Below are 23284 nucleotides of genomic sequence, written 5' to 3' on the forward strand. Positions count from 1 at the left end.
GATTTTCAAAATTGCAAAATCTAAAATGGCGGCAGTGGCCTAAAATGCTAAGTCGCCTCCTGTTCGCTCGATTTTCGTGAAACTTGGTATCCGGGGATACTTTTCGACGAGAAACTCGAATTTTCGGTCAGATTTTCAAAATTGCAAAATCTAAAATGGCGGCAGTGGCCTAAAATGCTAAGTCGCCTCCTGTTCGCTCGATTTTCGTGAAACTTGGTATCCGGGGATACTTTTCGACGAGAAACTCGAATTTTTGGTCAGATTTTCAAAATTTCAAAATCCAAAATGGCGGCCGTGGCCTAAAATGTTAAGTCGGCTCCTGTTCGCTCGATTTTCGTGTAACTCGGTATCCGGGGGTATTTTTCAAAGGGGAACTCGAATTTTTGGTCAGATTTTCAAAATTTAAAAATCCAAGATGGCGGCCGTGGCCAAAGATAACATGTTCGCCACTATTCATCACTTCGTTCTCACAGTAATTCTTTAAATGTGGACTCATACATCTTAAGTTAAGAAAAGCTGAACTATTAAACCGAACCCTCCTCCCCTCCAAGTGGTTGATTTACGAAACGTAAAGGGTTGATTCAAGAAATCTGAAAGCTTGATTCAAGAAACCTGAAAACTTCATTCAAGAAACCTGAGGCTCTTGGAAGGAGTTAAGAGTTAATCTTGAGTTAAGATTCAGAACTCTTCTTTTAAGAAACCAAGTTTCTTGCATTTAGAGCCCGGGTGCTGGCATCTTAATCCAAGAGTCCGTTTTCTTAACTCAAGTGTCAAGTCTCTTGGTTAAATGCAAAATCCGCTTGGATCAAGAGAAAAATTTCCAAGAGTGCACAAAATCTTATATTAAGATTTCATTTTTTTTCCAGTGACTTATCCAAAAGTTTTTTACGTAAAAAACTCGTGAAATGATTCCAAATTCGTCAACGATATTTTTTTGGCGAGTTTTTTACGAGTTCTTTATGTGTTGAGCCCGTATCAGACAATCAAAGTAGACCTCTCAAAGTGGCGTCACGTGACCCCCGCAGATCATATGCTGAAAAAATTATCTTTGAGGGATCTCGATCTGAGTGTCACATGATCCCACGTGCCACTTTGAGAGCTCTGATTGTATGATACGGGCTTTGCGCATCTTCACTTCACAAGGTTTTGAATACAAATCTACTTGTAAAATAGAAGTTTCTTTACATAGGAGCTTACAAAAGAAAATTTGTTTTCGTTTCAATTTTAAACATGGAAACTTGTGAAATAAGCCCCGATTTCTTATCGGCGCTTATTTTCCAACAGGTTTTCTTTCTTCCTTCAATATTCTATTATTTTTGTTTCATTACTAATTGAATACATAAAAACGTGTCTTCTATAAGAACGGTTGAAATGAATGCAAAGGAATACAATAATATGACATAAACTGACAAAAATAACTATACTGAAATAAGAACATGAACATATTAGAACACAAATGGACAGTCAGATTTACATAAAGGATGGAGTGTGAGCTCTAAAGTATGATTCTGATATATTTGACATAGTGATGGAAAAAAGAAGAGGATGAGTTATTTACAAGTATTTTACAAGTTTTTTACGAGTCAAAATTTTGAAAACTGACTTGTAAATAAAAAGTAAATTTTATGAGTTATTCACAAGTATTTTACAAGTTTTTTACGAGTCAAAATTTTGAAAACTGACTTGTAAATAAAAAGTAAATTTTATGAGTTATTTACAAGTTTTTTACGAGTCAAAATTTTGAAAGCTGACTTGTAAATAAAAAGTAAATTTTATGAGTTATTTACAAGTATTTTACAAGTTTTTTACGAGTCAAAATTTTGAAAACTGACTTGTAAATAAAAAGTAAATTTTATGAGTTATTTACAAGTTTTTTACGAGTCAAAATTTTGAAAGCTGACTTGTAAATAAAAAGTAAATTTTATGAGTTATTTACAAGTTTTTTACGAGTCAAAATTTTGAAAGCTGACTTGTAAATAAAAAGTAAATTTTATGAGTTATTTACAAGTTTTTTACGAGTTTCTTACATAAAAACGAAAATTTGTAAAAAACTTCTTTCTTTTACAACTTTTTTTACGAGTTTTTTATGTGTTAATGAAATTCACAAGTTCTTTACATTTTTTTTACGAGTTTTTCACGAACCGTTGCTACAAGGGATCCTTAGTAGGGTTTCCCACTTTGAGGGTCACCTCCGAATTTTGATGATGGTACCCTCTAAATCGTTGACCCCACGTATAAAAATAAGATTTTTTTAAAGAAAAAAATATTTAAGGGTTGCGCACGGCCAAAAACCACCCCCCGAAATCGTCAAAATGGGCAAAATTCTGCATGTTGCCTATTTTGACGATTTTTTTAACAACATTGTAATTGAGCTAGGGCTCTGAAAATTTCGCAGTAAAAGCACATGTTAGAGCACTTTAAAGAACAAATTTTGTTCGTGTCATCGTGCGTTTCCATTTTTGTTATAAATCCTCAAAATCGGCCAAAAACGCAAGAGTTTCAAGATTTTGAATTGTTGTCTTATGACGATGTTTTCAGCTGACAAAGTAAAATTATACATGAAACGTACCATTAATTGTATCTTGATACTCATTTTGACCAAAATTCATACTTTACTTTACTAACCGCTCCCCCTCCCCCTTATTCTTTACCGTAAATTCAGCGTTTCCTAAGTCGCGATAGGTGCATGGGATTTTTTCCTTTTTTCCATTAAAGATTATATTTTTATTCATATTCTTACATTTTAGATGTCGACGTAATGTCTCATTAAAGTGGTACTTACTTATGAACAATGAAAGAGCATGATGTGGACTTTTTTTAAAAAAAAAATAAATGGTATTTTTTTTAAAAAAAAAAAAATAATTTTACTAAAATAAATGGGAATGGACCCAAGCGCCAAACAATTAGAAACAACATCATTCCTTTCTTCTAAAATACTGTAACAGAAGCTCCGTAGGAAAAGAAAAAACACTGACTGAATTTACTTCTAAAAAACGAAGTAAGTCTTCCAAAAATAAAGTGGCAAGGTGACTAAACAGTAGAGGAAATGCATGATTACTTCCTCTTTGAATACTTAACAACTGACGCTTCAGCGATAATAACAGGACAGATCATCCCTCTGTCTCGAAACTGTGGCTTTTTTGCGGCATCAATTTGATCCAACAGAAAGTGATTTGAAAGGACTTTAAAAAGTTTGCTCATTCAGTTTAAGATGTTCAATCTTTGCTGGTACAAACCTCAGCTTCCAATAATTGCCCCTAGGCATTGTAACGTTTTATCACTGAAAATAAAATTCCTCGGCAGTTATAATGCCTAGGTTTCTTTAATATGATTTTTTACATCGATACATATTGATACATTGATTTGTTTCATCGATTTTTCACGATTTTACAAGGAACAATAATTCTTTTGTTAATCGATACTGACAAATATCGGAACCACCAATATTCCCTGTAAAATCGTGAAAAATCGATAAAGCAAATCGATGTATCGATATGTATCGATGTAAAAAACCATATTAAAGAAACCGAGGCATTGTAACTAACGAGGAAATTTATTTTCAGTGTTAAAACGGGATTTACCATCGGTAAGTAAGTTGCCCCTTTTAGCCATAAAATACCTTTAAGTCGACTTTATTTTCCAGGAGCTCGACCGATTGTTTTTTTTCTTGGCTTAAATAACTCGGCAGACACTCTATTTCTTGAATCTGAAGCGTCATTGCTTTTGATTTGTCAAAAAATTTAAATTCGTTCAGGCAAACCGTGCGCGGAGAATGTCAGGAAAAATCGGCGAAATCGGACGATGCGGCCACTTTGAGGGGAGGAAGAGGGCATTTTAAAAGTAGTGGGGTAAATTGTGTTATTCTTCTCGTAAAGTACCTTAAAAAGTCTGTTACCTCAAAAAAGTTCAAAGCCGTAGCGATTATTTAAAGGTAGAAGAAAGGCACACCGTTTGGGGAGAATGTTAAGAAAAATCGGCGAAATCGGACGATGTGGCCACTTTGAGGGGAAGAAGAGAGCATTTTAAAAGTAGTGGGATAAATTATGTTATTTTTTCGTAAAGTAGCCTAAAAAGTGTGTTACCTCCAAAAATTTTAAAGCCATAGCTACATATTAAGGGGGAGAAAAAAATTGGTGATATGACGAAAAAACGCAATTGTCCGGAATTTGAAGTTCCCGCTTGGAGACTTGTCGGGCCCGGCGGCACCACTTAGGATGATCCGATCAGGCTGAAATTTGTAGGTTCTTTTTACACCAAATGACAACTTTTAGGGGGGTCGGACATTTGATTTTCGAAAAATCGAAAAATAAGAACCACCCTAATGTAGAGGCGTCACTAAAGCAAAATAGCAAATTTAGGGGTAAGGCAAATTATAAATTGGGAAAGGCTAAGAACTTTTTGTACCCCTGCACCCAAAGTCAGAAAGCTGCGATCCTGCACACCTGTAATATCACCACAGCATTACTAAGCTTAGGGTGGTGACTAAGTGATGTGCTTGTGCAGTATTTTTCGATTTCATTTTATTATTATTTTTAATTGTATGACCAACTGCTAGTATAGTAGGATATGTATTTTAAAATTTTGACAACTCTCAAATTTTAACAATTTTAACAGGCTCCAGGTTTGAAAGACTCCACCACGGCCCGACCTTCAATCAGTTTAAGTCAAAAAACATTATTTTTGTGAGCAAAAATTTATAATAATAATTATACTTTGCCATACGACAGAAAATGATTTTATAAACATGCCCTAATGAATCACCGACAAATTCTGTGAAATCACATGAGAAGGAAAAAAGAAGTAGAGATAAAAGTAGGAAAACAACCCCTAGCTAAACCACACATAACACCAAAAAACGCGTCGCTAAATAGCTGGACTTGGTCGGAAAAGTGTAAATGGTCGGTACAGTAAGTGGGAAAAACACAAAACGCCGGAAAGGAAAGTGGGATAGAGTAGGTAAGAGCTCAGTATGAGAAGGGGTAGCTGACTGAGAAGACGGAGGGAGGGGTGATGTAGTAGATAAGAAGAGGGGTTTTGCCGACTGGCGACTTGGACGGTCAACCGTTGGAATTCGGCGATTTACCCCGAATCTCCACCGCGGCGGTGCGTTTTCGGGGGTTCGGCACTCTCAACGTTGTGACGGACCGCCGCCATATTTGTTTACGAAACCAAGCCTAAGCCTATCGATCGCATGCCCAAGCATCGTGTGCTGATCGATTATAGTATAATAATCCAAAATTAATTTAATCGTTTCAGTCGTTCCATTTTAGCCTCAATAAGCTAAGCTCACCGTTACGCGAACGTAAGTATTTGTTTACTTTTTGCAACTGTTTCACTCCACTTGTACATTGTACCAATGTCTTCATGGAGTGGGTTTTCCACCGGAATTTACGTATAAAAGGCTCCAAACGTCTCTGATTACCTAATTGGTATGAATATCTAGTATTCTCAAATTTAAATGTAGTAGCGCTGCTTGATTTTGTAACTTTTAACTTCGAAGTTGTTTGTGATACCTCTTCGTTGATGCATCAAAGGTAGCACCAGCCTCTTGCCGTAATGTGTCAATATTTGCGAAATACGTCGAACATCCAACAAATTCCATTGCTCTCAGCAGTATAAACCATTATTTCAGTATTTTCCAGACCAAGTGCAAATAACTGAGAGGATAAATGCATAAATATCTCTTGACGCTTGCTGCCTGTTGGGCTGATTGTTTTATTTGTGTTGGGGTCAGAACAAAGCTGAATCAATGGCTTTTCTAGTTCAAAGGTAAGGAATTTATCTCAAGAGAATAATTTGATTCTGTTGTGCAGCCTCTCATAACACAGCCAGACCTAAAGTCCACATGCTTCTTTTAAGGTCAGAAAGGTCTTTAAAGAAGTCAATATAAGTGAAAAATTTTTTTCGGGCCCTCAGCTACTTTATCTGCAAAGTGAAATCTACATTTTAACCATTCATGCTAGATATTCCAGAGAAATTGGTCAGTGATGAGTCTAAGTGTGTAGACTCTGATGGAAAATCCACCGGACAATGACGCTGGTGTTTTGAAGACAGTTACAAAAAAAACAAATGTTTGCAAATGCGTGACAGACAAGTATCGAAGTCTGAAGTCTACCATAAACGTACGACTTAACGTAGATTTGAAAGATTAGATTGAATGACTAAATGTAGCTGAGCCATTTCAGCTGGATCCGGGAAATCTAACTGGAGAGGTCTTGTGCCTGCGGGGAAGGAGTTGGGCGCTGCTGACACACTTCACAGTGAAATTGACCAAAATTGTCCCAGAAAAATGTTAGTACTCTCTCTGAATAAGGGGGAGGGGACAATCCCTATTTGCCTGATGTGTGAGAATTTTCACCCTCATGATAAATTTTAATTTGAAAAAATATGTTCCTCCTAGAGGCCCAACCCCTTTCTTGCTAGCACCATTTACATTTTTAAAGCAGCCTCAGTCTTGATAGCCTGCTGAATGGGTTCCATAATGAACAGAGATGCAAAATTGCATGCAATTTCATATAAGGTAAAATTTCATGAAAGTATAACTTCTGCAATAGGCTCAGTAGGCCGTGAAATGCGTAGAATCAGAAAATCTCAATATTTAACAAAATAAGAGTCAAACTCTTAATTTTATTATAAGATAATTTTATGGGTGGTGTACACTCCTCCTAAGAAATCTGTGTACTTTCATATCATGTTAGATTTCATTTTACATCCCTGATAAGTGATGACAAAAAATCTCTGAAAAGAAGGAATGAATGCTGAGGATGGTCGCTCAAGACTCATTCTTCTGGCTGCTACTTTTTCTCTCCTAGAATGCATTGACAAACGGCGACATTGCAGCTTTTGTCTTAACGGGAGAAAACTTCCTTCATTCGACTATCAGGAACTAATATTAACTTGATAAAAATATTTAAATGTAAATTTTAATTAAGTACGTGGTTGCTTCAAGTCCGCTTAAAGTGTGGATCTTGCCCGCGATCCATAAATTCAAAACACCCGCGCAATATGCGCCGCCATCTTAGTTGTTTACATGAAAACGTTGAGGTGCTCGATCCCCGAACATGCACCGCCGCGGTGGAGATTCGGGGTAGATCGCCGAATTCCAACGGTTGACCGTCCAAGTCGCCAGTCGGAAAGATTCATAAGAAGAGCTAGCCGACACACCTAGGGTTAGGTTGTCGAGCAATACCCTCATGATTTTATACAGGGTGTCCGGAGGTTAACGTACTTAACTTTCAGGATCGCTTTTTCGGCTCAAAATAAGACTTTTTTTTCCTGTACACATATGCCCGAAAACGCTTCATACGTGAGCTATGCGCTTCCAAAGTTGCCATTTTTTTTCGTTCAAATTAATATAGCTCCTCGTCATTTTTTCATAGGTGGCTGAAACTTTGTATAGGGGGGTATTTTTTAGCGCTCTATTCACTTTTTGTGTTTTCAAGGACGTACGTCTTCGAAAAATGACGTCACAAGCGTTCCCGAATTTGAAAATTGCGATAACTTTTTTGGTAGATGATTTTTCGAAAAATTGATTACGGCACGTGAAAGAGCGTAAAAAATTAAGGGGTGAGGGTACTCTACAAAATTTTCCAGAAACGCGTCATTTCGACGCAAAAGAACTTTGAAAAATTTTAAGATTTTCGAAGCTCCTTGCTTTGTGGGCAATTTTTATTGCAAGGATTGAAAAATTGCCTGCAGAGCAAGGGGCTTCGAAAATCTCGAAGCCATTGAGACGGCTCTTGACCTTTCCCTCACAGTTTTTCCAGGCTTGGGACTGGTCCGAGCATCATCTTACGAAAATCGCTGTTAGGCGGCGATTTTTTTTATATCAAATACCTATCCACCGAAAAATCATACTTGGAGGCTTATCGAAAACATGGTTTCACAGTGTGGTAGTTTCGTAGTATAAGTTTAACAAGTCATGCTTTGTAATTACTTGTGGATGCTCGGGGCGGTTTAACAGTTATTTTTTGTTTTTTGTTTTGTTTTTTGCATAACTCTTTATTCATTTGGATCTCTATTTTTACGTACACGCGGATACAGGATTTTCGCTCCCCTCTACGATGTAAATCGCACTGCAACAATTCTGGAGCATTTCGATAACGATCTTCCAACAAGTACTCGTCGAGCTGCAGCGATTTTAAAAATTCCAAAGTCAACTGTGCATGAAACCAGGCCAGGGTGCAGGGCTGGTGGGCGTCGCCCTTATCATTTACAGCGCGTCCAGAATTTGCTGCCGAGCGATCTTCCACGGCGGGTTGAGTTCCGCAACTGGTTCTTAACAAAATCTGCGGAGCATCCCTTATTTCCACGAAGAGTATTTTGGACAGACGAGGCGACATTTACCAGGGCAGGAATATTCAACCAAAGGAATCATCACATTTGGGCCCACGATAATCCTCATTCTGTCCGCGAACACCACTTCCAACACGATTTTCGCTTGAACGTATGGCTTGGAATATTGGACAATAAGCTGTTCGGCCCTCATTCTCTACCGAATCGCTTAGACGGACCAAACTGTCTTGATTTCTTGAGCAATGAACTACCCGTGTATTTGGAAGATCTTGATTTGCATAGGCGAACTCGTATGATTTATCAGTTAGATGGGTGCCCAGCACACTGGAGTTTGAACGTGCGGCATTGGATAAACACCAATTACCCTGGGAGGTGGATAGGCCGCGCAAACGTTGCTAACGATTTGCACCTCGCGTTTTGGCCACCCAGGACCCAGGTCTCCTGACCTTACTCCATTAGATTTTTTTGTGTGGGGAAATTTGAAAAAACTCGTTTATTCAGAGCCATTCCCAACGTAGAAACGCTGCAGAATCGGATTGTTGCCTCGTGTCAACAATTAACAGTGAGTATGTGCAGAAAAGCGACAACGTCTCTCTTGAAAAGATGCAACGCACGCGTTGCTGTAAACGGCTCCCATTTTGAACAAAACCTGTGATTGAACTGTTTCACTCAATTTTACCGTTGATATCGTCCATTTGTTATGCAAAAAACAAAGAAAAAACAAAAACAAAAAATAACTGTTAAACCGCCCCGAGCATCCACAAGTAATTACTAATTACTAAGCATGACTTGTTAAACTTATGCTACGAAACTACCACACTTTGAAACCATGTTTTCGATAAGCCTCCAAGTATGATTTTTCGGTGGATAGGTATTTGGTATCAAAAATATCGCCGCCTAACAGCGATTTTCCTAAGATGATGCTCGGACCAGTCCCAAGCCTGGAAAAACTGTGAGGGAAAGGTCAAGAGCCGTCTCAATGGCTTCGAGATTTTCGAAGCCCCTTGCTCTGTAGGCAATTTCTCAATCCTTGTAGTAAAAATTGCCTTCACAGCAACACGCTTGTGACGTCATTTTTCGAAGACGTACGTCCTTGAAAACACAAAAAGTGAATACAGCGCTAAAAAATCCCCCCCTATTGAAAGTTTCAGCCACCTATGAAAAAATGACGAGGAGCTATATTAATCGGAACGAAAAAAAATGGCAACTTTGGAAGCGCATAGCTCACGTATGAAGCGTTTTCGGGCATATGTGTATTGGAAAAAAAGTCTTATTTTGAGCCGAAAAAGCGATCCTGAAAGTTAAGTACGTTATCTTCCGGACACCCTGTATTATAGAGGATGATATTATTGTATGTCAACTTTCGATTATCCTGAGGTTTAGCTAGGTCGATATGGTTTTTATAGTGGGGGTAAAGTATAGTCATAATGAAAAAGTCCTACGCTTTTATTTTGTGAAAAACTACTTGTGGAAAGTGAATAAGCCTTCTAACAAAACTTCTTTCCCAAACTAAGGAGTCTTCGTATCATGTCTTTTTGTATTGCCGGTGCTACTTATTCTAACTTTTGTTCACAGTTTGACCCTGCAATTCAAAGATACTTATCAACACTTGCGCATATGGAAGATTACTATAAAGCAACACCGAAGACCGTGACTTATGGCCTAGGCGTCCTATTCGTCCCTATGGGCATTATAGCTTACTTCTTAAAAAGAGACAAGGTACTTCATCATTAGTTCCTCTCACAACTCAGAATTTTCCTCGTATTAGATGGTAATTTTGGTCCCCCTCTATCTTCTGCTATCACCTAATTGCCATGATAATGTTTTCTTTTTTCTAAGTACCCAAATAGTCCGGTAAATCTAACAAAAAAAAAAAAAAGCCTTATCTCCAACAAATTAGCCTAAACTTCTTCTATGTTTTGTATCACACCAAAACAAGTTTAGAGTCCTCGAACTAAAGTTTATCATTAGCACCCCCTCCCGAGCACACTCAGAATTGCATGGAAGATAACGGCAGCCACTTGAAATCACCTAAATATTAATTTTGCCTTTTTCAGTGTTGAAAAGAAAAAAGAAAAATTGGTTTAATACATATTCGTGCAGACGGAGTAAAAACCAATTGAATAAGACCTTGTTGAGCTCTTTTGGTATTAAATTGATCAAGATGTGACGTTTTTCCGCGGCATGTTGAGGAATCGCCTCCAGGATTTTGGGGTAGGTACTTTTGGGGAAAAGAACGAGTGACGTTCAAGTGAGTTTATTTGAAGAAATTATTTGTAACAAAAAAGTGTATCCTACCATGATTTTTACTTTCAATTACTCTTCATATAAAGACTCCATACGTTTTTCTTCTTTCTCGAAGTACCTTCCTTCCTGTCCGACCCACGCAAATGAAGCAGAAGCCGTTCTTCCGATTTAACCATAATGGTTTTTTGAAAGTCCTCCAGTGTGGAGCAAAAGTTTTCAGAATCTGTTGAACTTCAGCCTTAATTTCATCAGTAGAGTTGAACCTCCAATCCCTTACAGCTTTTTTCATTGTGGGAAGAGCCAGTAATCGCATTAGTCCAGGCAAACAAGGAAAAGAGCCTGCAAAAATCCCGGGTAGCAATGTTTTCATCGATATCCATGTAATTATTGAAGCTGAATCCGAATTTCAACTTTGCGCCATTAAATTCGGACCGGAAAGTTGCCAAATTTGGCAAAAATGGCCTACAATCGGACTTTTTTCCGGTTTATGGCCTGTAATTTGCCAAAAATTGATCTGACGATAAAATTAGTTATTTTCAGAAATAAAGCTCGTTAAATTTCCTATAAAAAAGTTCCTAAACACTTTTTTGCTCAAGGCAAAATTAAGCGGGCTGGCGGACTCCAAACTTTGTATAATGTGCGAAAATTGCGCATACTGTAATGTGTTGGGTTATCCTTATTATTTACATCATTTCATTTCACTAAGTGTAAATTTTACCATCTTCACTTAATTTGTCCAGAAATTACTCGTCGGACGATTAAAACATAGGCCAGGCACCAAGGGAATGAATATTGAATTAAATGCTGGAAAGCTGGGAATTTTTTTAAAAGACGTATTATGAGGTCCTTAAATAAGGGTTAGTTTTGCACCATTCCTGAAGTGGAGCTTCAGCCGCCATCTTGGATTTTTAGGCCTAAAATCGCTATTTTTTCGGTTTTTGGCCTTTAAGTCAGTGAAAAAGTCATTTTTCCGTCAAAATACCTCAGTGCTATAATTAAGCTTATTAAATTTCCTTTTAAAAAGGTGGTATACGTTTTTTTCATGCGACCCACCATTTTCGATTTATAATTGTCGCAAAGTTGGGCTTTTAAACTCAAAATCGACCAAAACCCGACTTCCAAGTTTCCAGTGCGCTACAACTTAACAAAAACCGAGGAAAGAGGGGAAAACTCATTCCAAACCTAAAATCTGGGATCTCTCAAAAATTAATCCCAAAATCCAAGTCCGTGGGGGGAGGGGGGGGGCCAAGATGTCCCAGTGCCGTAGCGCGCCGCTGCTCAAGCGCACAGTTCGTTAGCTTTTTTGGTGATTGAAATGAAATTGCAAAATGATTCTTTGCTTTTCTTCAGTGAAGCGTCACAGAACTCAACCTGCAACTTAAGTTTCCTTAGATCACCTGGTTCCTTTCTGTTAGTTGCTGCAATAGTGTTCGTAGTTTCAGCTGTTAAAGCCATAGAAATAAAGCGACGTACCCATTTAGCAGAAAAAAGGAGTCACTTACAAAGAAAAAAAGAAAAGTATGTTTCTCCAATTGACAGTTGAACATTTATTTAAAAATTCACTGAAATACAAAAAAAAAATCATGTTTAACACCTGGCAGAGGTTCATCTTTGCCTTGCAATCTACACATGAGATCCATACTTTTCTTCCTCATCCATGCTATCCTCATCTTCGATGATATCGGCTACGTTTGAGCATGATCTACCTTCGCAGTTTTTGCAAAGTAAAGAGCAGTGTAAGCCTGTTTTTCGGCAGGAACAAGAATTTTGACAGCCCTTCACACATTTGCATGAAATTAATTTTAAAAGCTCTTGAGGCGCCGGATCTTTCTGCATCGGAATCGGGATTAATCCAGTTTTACAATGTCTCCACCCCTCACTGTAATGGAGATATTTCGTGACCATATAACACATCTGCATTTGTAAATAGACTCTAAATGAATGCAAACATGCTAAATCTGAAGAAGGGGGCAAGGAAGCTAAATTCGGTGCATTTTTGCTTATCGCTTGTGTGAAGCATTGGCACCTAAATTGATTCGATGATACATCACCTTGATCACCGTAGAGGGAAAGAAACAATTTTTCCCCTGTACTAGCTACTGCCTCTGATGAAGCATTTGGTTCTTTGAAAATTTGAGCCGCTACTTTTAAGCTCTCATCTTTTTGTAACAATTTGAAGAGCTTATGTTTTCCTTGCCTAAAAATCGCAGATGTGGTATCACAACCGGTGAATGCGTGTAAATGAAACATTATCTGCTAAAGTTAGGTTCTGGTTCAGCGAGTAAGTTTTATTTGGAACTTTACCTTTACCTGGCTTCAGAAAATAAATGGTTTTCTTAGAATTGTTCAAAGCTGTAAGGATAAGTAAGAGATCAGAGTCTTCACTTACAATTATGACTGATGGGGAATTTTCAGAGTACTCGATGGCTGTATTTACAATGAGCACGTCAGAATCCTCTTTTGCTTGTTTATTTTTAATACCTGCACTCTCAAACCTCTCTCTTAGTAAAGCTATCAGTCTACTTTTATTTTTCTCGTTCGCGAGGAATTTACTTAGTGTGACAGTCACTGACATGTTCTCTTCAATAATAATTTCTGGAGATAATAATAATTTTGATCTCCGACAGCGTTCCGCTGTTTTGGTGCTCTTTGCTGGCTGCGCTGTCCTCCGGATATCCGTCAAACACTACTGACGTGTTAGAGGAATAATTTTTCTGTACATACTCAACATGTTTATCAAGTATTTGGGAGAATATTTCTTGCCGATGCCAGACAATTTTTTGAACCATAAATCCTCCATCAATCACACGGACAGAACCTTTCAATTTGACTGCAGTTTCACAAGTTGAAAAGGAAGTCATAAATCACTAATTTGGACATTTTTCGCATTCCGGATTCGTCAAAAAGAGCTAATGGATAAGGAATCAATTCGAATTGAAAATAATCCTCCAATTTCTTGTCTATGATTTTTTAAGGAAAGAAATATCCTTTGAAAAAGAAATGCAGGATTAATGGGTATTACTTTATTATTTAATTTAACGCTGCAGTTTGTTGCAGAAATAGGTACATAACACACGGTTGCTCCTTTTAAATTTGATTTCACCATAAGTGCCCTCTAGCGCTCTCATTTGCGCTATACCAACTTCACGAGTTTTATGACAGTTAATTTTTGGATCAGACCGGGAGTCTCCAAACCAATAAAAATTATTGCCATTCGACACCTAGTAGCTGATAACACAGCGCGATACGACACGGTGTGTAAAAACAGTGCGCGCGCGGCCCACAGATTCGGTTACCGTGCCCCCCCCCCCCCCCCCCCCCACACGGACTTGGATTTTGGGATTAATTTTTGAGAAATCCCAGATTTTAGGTTTGGAATGAGTTTTCCCCTCTTTCCTCGGTTTTTGTTAAGTTGTAGCGCACTGGAAACTTGGAAGTCGGGTTTTGGTCGATTTTGAGTTTAAAAGCCCAACTTTGCGACAATTATAACTCGAAAACGGTGGGTCGTATGGAAAAAACGTATACCACCTTTTTAAAAGGAAATTTAATAAGCTTAATTATAGCACTGAGGTATTTTGACGGAAAAATGACTTTTTCACTGACTTATAGGCCAAAAACCGAAAAAATAGCGATTTTAGGCCTAAAAATCCAAGATGGCGGCTGAAGCTCCACTTCAGGAATGGTGCAAAACTAACCCTTATTTAAGGACCTCATAATACGTCTTTTAAAAAAAGTTCCAGCTTTCCAGCATTTAATTCAATATTACCCCTCATATGGAGCTGTGGTGCCTGGCCTAACAGGAGACATCGGGCAAAAACCGCGAAAAACACAATTTTTGCTCATTTTTCAAAGTTCGGAGCCTGCCAGCGCGCTTGATTTTGCATTGAGCAAAAAAGTGTAAAGGAACTTTTTTACAGGAAAGCCTATGGTATTAGGGGGACCAGTAGGGTGTCCCTAAAACAGTGTTCGACCCTCGAAAACCCTTCTGGTTACAAGAGTCTTCCATTTAGTTAGAAAACACTTTGGACCAAGTTTCAGATTTACAGGCAAAGTTTAAGCGCTGCCGCATCGCACATTTGTGAAATTTGCCAGCCCGATAATTGAGGTTTTTGGCGATTCGATGATTTTTTTTATTGACGAAGCAGTCACGCTAGAGCCCCGAAAATGTGATATGGTAGCCTCTTAACACACTAATTTTGATATAAATTAAACAATTGGGCGTGCGAGGCAGGAAAGTATGTTTTAAAAATTCGAAAACTTGGCCGAAAACGCTTCTCCGGCGCAAATGGGATACCTACAAATGAGCGAGTTGACTAATTTTTTAAAGTTTGGAGGAATATCGCTATCGTCGTAAACATTTATGGTAGTTGACTTCTCATAGACTACTTTTGATAGAAATTACACATTTAAGCATGGAGACCGCAGAAGTATTTTTTAAAAATTCAGAAACTTGACCAAAAACGCTGTTTTGGTGCAAATTAATATGCATTTCGGCGAAAATTGATTACTTTTTCAATTTTCGGAGAAATATCGCTGGCGTTGTATGAACTGAAGGTAGTCGACTTCTAACACCATAGTTTTGACAAAAAATAATAGTTTTGGTCCCAGAGACAGATAGTTTAGATGCTGACATTATAGCTTGCAGTGTACGTTACGCAATAATTCTCTTCAGGTAATGTCCCTTAACAACGCGTAAATTTTCTATCTCTGGGACCTAAACTATCATATTTTGCTTAAACTGTGGTGTCAGAAGTCGACTACCTTCAGTTCATACAACGCCAGCGATATTTCTCCGAAAATTGAAAAAGTAATCAATTTTCGCCGAAATGCATATTAATTTGCACCAAAACAGCGTTTTTGGTCAAGTTTCTGAATTTTTAAAAAATACTTCTGCGGTCTCCATGCTTAAATGTGTAATTTCTATCAAAAGTAGTCTATGAGAAGTCAACTACCATAAATGTTTACGACGATAGCGATATTCCTCCAAACTTTAAAAAATTAGTCAACTCGCTCATTTGTAGGTATCCCATTTGCGCCGGAGAAGCGTTTTCGGCCAAGTTTTCGAATTTTTAAAACATACTTTCCTGCCTCGCACGCCCAATTGTTTAATTTATATCAAAATTAGTGTGTTAAGAGGCTACCATATCACATTTTCGGGGCTCTAGCGTGACTGCTTCGTCAATAAAAAAAATCATCGAATCGCCAAAAACCTCAATTATCGGGCTGGCAAATTTCACAAATGTGCGATGCGGCAGCGCTTAAACTTTGCCTGTAAATCTGAAACTTGGTCCAAAGTGTTTTCTAACCAAATGGAACACTCTTGTAACCAGAAGGGTTTTTGAGGGTCGATCTTTTTTTGGGACACCCTAGGGACCAGGCTTCTGGAAAATTAACCCGAAAATTGATAAAGTCATGAGGGGGGAGGAGGTATAAATAAATGCAGACAAAAAAGAATCTAACCTCACCTAACAATGATTGATTAAATGTAAGTATCTGAAAAAAAAGTGCATGAGTGAGTGTGCCTTGTGCCGTCGCCGGGAAATGAGTGTTCAGCAAGAGATTAGAGGTTGGCGCAATCTCTTCTTTTCACTTTACCGTAAAAAGCTACATCACCAAACTTCTTTGCTAAAATACAGTCACTCAGTGGACAGCCATCACTCTGGTGTGCTTAGTGATTAAAATTGAGGCTTTTATGTCATCATCTCCATATTTTTTTTTTTTTTCTTGTTCTAGGATCGTCAGGAACTTGAACTAAGAACTGGTCAAATAGCTTATAGAGACAGGCATGACAAATTTGCTTAACTTTCCTGACTGCAAAGGAGATACATTTTTAAATTTTGGTAAGTTTTTGTGCAGAAACAAACTTGTATCTGTTTGCGACAACGCAGTTGTGAAATGTACTGGTTAAATTAGTGCTAAGTCCTACTTGTTATCTCTTATTGCCTAAAGTTTCATGAAAGTAAGCGAGAGGGTTGAAGTTACTCTTAAATCTTCATTTTTGCTGAAGTACTTCAGCTAATGTTTCTTGGCCGAAAAACTACCCTATGAACTTAAGAGCGGATCCTCCATCTGCTATTTTGAGGAATTTCAAGATTATGATGTAAATGGTAGGTAATTATATTGTTAATTTTAACCTTTTAGTTTTATTTTAATTCCTCATATCCTCATTGTCTTTTTTTCTGTAATCCAACCCTCTTTTTAGCTATACCGTAGCTTTCTCAACATAGAGATTTGGACAGTACCTATGCAATCCATCGCAACTTACATCAAGACTTTAAAACCTACGAACCAAAATAATTTTAGCCAAGATGCTTGATATAACTACAAATGTATTAACTCACATACCGATGCATTGCAGCCAATATAGCCATCATCAAAGTATTACACATAAGAACAAAACATTGAAAATAAGAAGAGTAAAAAATACACAGTGCGCTTGTAGGTAAGTCGCTAATAGGGACATACAATCGACTACCTGCTCTGAAACCTGGTTGAGGAATTAACAACTAGGTACGACTTATGAACAGGTATCAACGGTAGATAAGAGATGGTAGAGAATTTTAAGTAGTTGCCAAATCCTGAAGTAAATCTATGTTTGGTGTGGTAACAGCAAACAGATCCGCATGTGTGTGAATAACATTTTGATTGTTTCGCACAGCTTTGCGAATTTCGAAACATTCTATTACTTTACATGTTTTTTTTTTTTTTATTTCTACTAACATGCATGATTTCTTTATTTCCTTGCACACCACCAATATTGTGCTTATTTTCGTTTATACGTTTAAACACTTGCGATTGTTGATCTCTTTTATACTCAGCGTATCTTTTATTAAAATTACGTTGTTTTACCAACGTCAACTGCATCACAATCATTACGATTAATTCTGTATACACCAGAAACATCAATTTCATCCAATTGTATCTTATATTTGAAGGTATGACAAAATTTGTGCTGTAAATTATAATCAGTTTTAAAAGCTGGCTTTAAACCGTAATATGGGGTGAATGGGGACAGTTTTTTATACAAATACACGTCTGTGGCCTACTGCTTTCGAGAATTCGGTTTTTTTTTTTTTTTTAACCGGAAGATGTGGCCTTTTAAGACCTTTACTTTCCCCCAAATTTTGATGTTACGAAAATTTTAACTACTTTAATTTTGTTGTTCTACCTACTGTCCCTATTCATCCTCCACTGGGGTGAATAGGGACACCAGCAAATTTCAATGTAAGTAAGGCGATGTCCCCATTCTGCTAATGAGAAATTGAATGGGAACACTGCCTGAGTTTTAATAAAAAAATAAAATTCGAATCTAAAATGGGAAAACGTGTCTTTTATTAACATAAATACAATTGAAAAATGAAATAGGAAGTAGAAAATAGCTGATAACCTGACTTGTTTCATGCAAAATAAGAGAAAATGTTGACTTTAAGTAGCTAGAGGAGGGATTCAATGAGATCAAATTCTCCTAAGTTCTTGTCTTAACCAAAAATACAATTCAAACATTAATTAGGAAATAGAAAAAAAATGACAACCTGCCGTCTTAAAAAAAAATAAGAAAAAAGTTGAGCTTCAGAACACATTCAGGAGGGATTTATCAAAATCACATTCGCTCTTAAGTATCTAACTTATAAGTATTAGGAACATAGGTAGGTGGGTAGTAATAGTATTATTGAGCACATGTTAGGTAACTAGAAAAGCTGCATATTACCTAGATTTTAGAACCTAGCAACAAAATTAAAAATCTCTCTCTTAAAATTTCAATTTAAAATCTTAAGCTAAAGTTTATAAGTTACATTTAAAGGCAATGATTGCAACATTGGCACTAAGAGGTGACTACCTACAAGTAAGCAGGTATTTAGGTAACTAGAAAAGCTGCATCTTACCTAGATTTTAGAAGGAACCTAGCAACTTTAAACATCTCATTCTTAAAATCTCAATTTAAAATCTTACGCTAAAGTCTATAAGTTACATTTGAAGGCAACGATTTCAACATTGGCACCAAGATGTGACTACCTACAAGTAAGAAGGTATTTAGGTAACTAGAAAAATTGGTAAAACAAATGAAAATTAGTAAAGGGGTAAAATGAGTAGCCGACTTTACTAGTCGTTAACATTGACTGAAAACATCATTTTGCTGCGGCGCGGCAGTATCGGTGGTTTTACCTGACCGATTACTAGACTTCTTGAGACCTCACTGTAATCCTCACGTGATGGCCAAACAAAAATTTTACCATTATTGATTTTTGTTGGCTCATACTTGACAAAATTGACTTCCAAATCGTCACCAGAGGCATCAATCACCATGCCAATAAATAGAGTTTGCTTCAAGCACCCAGTCGAAGGTTGATCTGATAAATTTACAAGGACCCAATCATCTTCTTTGATCTCCTTAACCCTGTAAACACCTGCAAGCCTCTTTTTGTTGAATGTCACTTCCACATCTCCATTGTCATCTTCATGTTCTTCGTCACTTTCTGATTCTTCGTTAGATGATTCGCTGTCACTAGAAGATTCTCTATCTTCATTTTCACTTGAGGCGCTACTTCCATTTTCTGCATTTTCATCGAAGTTGCCGTCTACATCTTCCTCAGATGCAGATTCCAAATCTACAGCAGAGACGCTTTTTCCAGGCTGAACTGCCAATCTTTTATTCCTCTTTTTGGGTGGGGCATTCGTGTCGTGCCTCATTTCGCGCAAAATGTTGAGGACAGACTGATTTACATCCGCTGGATCGGGTGCCTTATTTTGGAGGTGGTCCAAAACTTTTTGTCGGTCCAGCGGATGTATACCAGCCTTCTCAAAACCAGCTTTGATATTATCTGAACCATTAACTAAGACCTTCTCCATCAATTTCTTTAAAAGGCCAGGAAATTGTGGTTTTGGAATTGCGGTTGCTCTCAGGCGAGCTCTGGCTTTCCAATCATCTAGAATTGCCCTCCAATGCCGCTTAAATGGCCCGAAAAATGCAATGTCAAGAGGTTGAGTCTTGTCAGTGCTGTTGGCAGGCAAAAAAACAAACTGAATGTTGTGTTGCTTGCACAGCTTTAGAGCTTCAATACTGAGGTGGGATGAAAGGTTATCGCCAATCAGAACTTTTTTACCTTGCAAGCGTTCAAGATGAGGGATGGCAACCTTCAAAAGCCAGTCGCGGAAGATTAACGCGTCGAACCACCCTGATTTAGAGTGGTTGTACCGGGGATGGTGGGGCCTTGGCGGTCCACCTTTGGTCCATTTATCATAGAGAAAAACTGCCTTGTAAACAACATAAGGGCGCAGAATTGTTCCATCAGCTGTTGCAGCAAACATAATAGATGTTGCCGATTTACTAGAGTTTATAACCCTTTCAGGATATTTGGATCCTCGCTTTGTTATGACTATTTTGCGACCAGGATCGTCTCCTAAATTGGTTTCATTGTAGTTCAGAATCTTCTGTGAGGGGACGCCAGCTAAACTTGTCTCTAAGTGATCAAAATGATCATTAACACTCTCTGCATTTATCGCAGCTCTATTTCTTTTGATATTTTGACACATTCTCTCGGAGATCTCTATTTTGTGCCTTTTAAGAAAAGTAAAGGCAAAGTCTTTGCCTGGCATATTGTCTTTAAATATTTTACTCTTTATTCCTTTTCTATCAAGACTTAGCTTAACTATTAATCGTAAGTCATACGTAGTCATTGGGTAGCCCCACTCAGCACATAAAGTCAAATTTTTCAAAATTTCTTCCTCCGCATAAGGCGGCAATTGGCACTGGCCTCCTTTTTTGAGGGGTGGAGTATTCGGATGCAGTCTAAAATGTTTGACATAGCGGTGACAGACCGATTTTGGAATGTAGTGATTACCTGCCACACGTCTGATTGATGAGCCACCTCTAACTTCTGCTAATGCTTTTTCAAAAGTTTCCGGAGGTATTTTTTTACATTTTTTGGAGACTGGTGCTGTCCGATATGCCTTGCCCATTGTGAGATGGGTCATTCCACGCCTAGGTAGTCCGGGGGTATTTTTTCTTCCCCCTCTAAATAACCCAACGATATTTATTTTTGGACTCCTTAATACTCCTAGTTTGTGGAAATATATGGGGTTTACCTCCGTTATGTTTTTTTTCTCGCAATTTCTACATGTTTTGTAACCCTGTTGCTTAGCTTCATCCTACTGTAAAAAGAGTGACAGTTTGGTAGCAATGTTTTCTGGTGTTCTCGCCAAAAGCAAGTTTCAGGTTATGTTTGCAGTTGTCAAGAAACTGATTCAATGTGCTCCTGCAAAGTTTCAATTTTTAAAAGTAATTACTATATATTATATGTAACTTTTAAAACATAGTGTACTGACTGTCACACCCGTTACGCAAAACATGGGTTTTTTAATGTCACTTTTTTAATTCATGTCATTTTGAGATGCAAATTTTTTCCGTACGTATTCAAGTCAAGTACAGTTTCGGAGTATTTTTTCCAAATTTTTATTTCAACGATTGATGGGCATAAATGCGTAACGGGTGTGACACGTTACGGGTGTGACCAATAAGGGGAGGCTTCAATTATATAGATGTTGCCTCACTTCTCACCATTTTTTCTATGGTTATCACAAGAAATACACTCATATGCACAATTAGAGATTATGTATACATCTGATAAGAGAGATATAACCAACATTTTTGCCATATTTCAGTATTTAAAGTGAATACACCTTATCTCAAAAGGACTTCAAATAGAACTCGTTGAACTCTCACCGATTTGATTGAAATATTTTCTCTTTACTGTAGGCCCAGACCTACAGTACCAGGGTTTTTTTGTTGTTAATTTGGGTCATGCGAGGTCCACGACCGCGGGGACGAATGGGGAATCGCCTCTAAGGAATCTGAATTTCTTGGTCCCAGAGTCCCCCGACTCCCTTTGGGAGGTATAGGGGTCGTCCGTACTTCAAGAGTCTAGGTTTGTGTCAGAATTGTGTAATTATTTAATTGAAATCAGAAAGTGCGGAGCTTTTTAACTTACATCGACACCAAGAAGTCCAAGGTCGGCCCATCCATGTCCAGAATACTGACCCCCTAGGGATGGGGGACGGAGCCCCCTTTCAAAAAATGAAAGTTTGCGAAATGGACGTGGAAACTCGGAAAAAAGGAGGTTTTCTTGGGTATTGAACCCCAAGGAATCCGAATTTGAGGGGTCCCATTGTACCAAAAATCTTCTCTGATGAGGCTCAGGGGGAGCCGGAGGCCCCCCCCCCCCCCACTGATTAAATTTACAAATTCAGGGTCCACCTGAGCAACATCAGAGAAGACTATCTGGACAGTGGGACCCTCAATTTCGGATTCTTTGGGGTCTGTTGCCCATAAGTCAATTTCGCGAACTTGCATTTTTTGAAAGGGGGCTCTATCCCCCACCCTCGGAGGTCAGTATTTTGGGCTCGGATGGGCCGATTTTGGATATCTTGGTGTTGATTTAGGTTGGAAATTTCTGCGCTCCCTGATTCCAATTAAATAACTTCAAAATGTTGACTTGAACCTTGACTTTTGAAGTACAGACCCCTTTTTGCCCCCCATGGGGAGCCGGAGGGAGTCTGGGGCCGGGAAGCTCTGATTCCTTAGTAGGGGTTCAATTCCGCGGTCTTGGACTTCGTGTGACCTGGGTTACCCGAAGAAAAGCCCTGGAACGGTAGGTCTGGGCCACCCTGTGGAAAAATGTAGTTTTAGCATGTTGTACATTCAAATGCGTCAAATTGCTGATTGATTTACTGCTTAGGATTGCCTACAATAAGAGTATGAGAAGAAAAGTAAGTTTTTTAACTGTTAAACTCTCTCAGAAATGATGGACCTCAGAGAGACAATCTGTCACACCCGTAACGCAAACGGTAGGTCTGGGCCACCTTGTAGAAAAATGTAGTTTTGGCATGTTCTACATTAAAATGCGTCAAATTGTTGATTGATTTACTGCCTAGGATTGCCTACAATAAGAGTATGAGAAGAAAAGTAAGTTTTTTAACTTTTAAACTCGCTCAGAAATGATGGACCTCAGAGAGACAATCTGTCACACCCGTTACACAAATTTTCCCATTTTTCTAGGAAAGAAGAAAAGATAATTGAAAACGGATCATCGGCAGTTGAAGCAAAAACCCTTGGCTTCATCATATAATTTAATCAGATTTTTACATTCATAAAATTCACTGAGTGTCCACTTTACACTCACTGAGAAAAAAGTCACTTCCAAAATCGGTCACACCCGTTATGCAGCCTTTTAATTTTTTCTGAGAAATGGAACAAAGTTAAAAACAATTTTTGATAAACTGAAATGATCTATAAAAAAAGTTATTTCTACTACTGCAGATAATTTTTTAATTAAACCCCAAGAAAGAGTTCAAATTCTTGTTTAAAGTTAAATTGTTGTCACACCCGTTACAATGGAATGACCCAGATCTGAAAGATGAAATCCTCAATTAAACCATTGCAGTATTCAAAAGTCTCAAAATATGATTTGAGTAGATAAAAGTATTCCAAAGGATGTGATAAGAGGCGGAAAATGTCAAAGAAGAGTAACATCTGAGTTGTCCCTATTCATACTCCAACTCGCGACCGCTCAATTTTTGGAGAAAAATGTTTTTTAAACAACCTAAATATCGTGCAAATTCTTTCATTTTTGGTGATGAGCAAGGTAACTAATGATGTCAAAATGGGATAACATAAAAAAAAACTTACCTATAATTCGTGATCCACTTGGTCCCAACGTTATCAAGCTTTTTTTAACACTTGTTTTCC

General features: G+C 38.0%; 2 protein-coding genes and 1 long non-coding RNA gene across 5 annotated transcripts in view; 1 reads left to right on the top strand and 2 right to left on the bottom strand.

Annotated features, from left to right (window-relative positions):
• Positions 1-23284, top strand: part of ND-B15 (NADH dehydrogenase (ubiquinone) B15 subunit) — a 31301-nt gene that overhangs the window by 4900 nt on the left and 3117 nt on the right. For 2 of the 3 annotated variants that reach the window (XR_011899212.1, XM_072296492.1), the window contains exons 2-3: positions 9871-10014; positions 16276-16382. Coding sequence is in view for 2 of the 3 variants with exons in the window: in XM_072296492.1 (XP_072152593.1) it covers positions 9871-10014; positions 16276-16344 (213 nt within the window). In the remaining variant the exon portion in view is untranslated. Of the gene's footprint in view, positions 1-9870; positions 10015-16275; positions 16676-23284 lie in introns of those variants that run through there. The other variant, XM_019043863.2, reaches the window with a different exon arrangement.
• The window catches only part of LOC140223958 (uncharacterized), a 35479-nt gene continuing 22731 nt past the window's right edge, over positions 10537-23284 (bottom strand). Inside the window, exon 4 of the long non-coding RNA XR_011899213.1 lies at positions 10537-10881. This is a non-coding gene — a long non-coding RNA (uncharacterized lncRNA). The remainder of the gene's footprint in view (positions 10882-23284) is intronic.
• On the bottom strand, positions 16446-23276 carry LOC140223957 (uncharacterized). Its single transcript, XM_072296489.1, has one exon. It carries the CDS (start codon positions 20512-20514, stop codon positions 18643-18645), a length of 1872 nt encoding a protein of 623 aa, XP_072152590.1. The 5' UTR covers positions 20515-23276; the 3' UTR covers positions 16446-18642.

The sequence above is a fragment of the Bemisia tabaci genome, chromosome 2 (assembly GCF_918797505.1).
Source record: "Bemisia tabaci chromosome 2, PGI_BMITA_v3".
NCBI lineage: Eukaryota > Metazoa > Arthropoda > Insecta > Hemiptera > Aleyrodidae > Bemisia > Bemisia tabaci.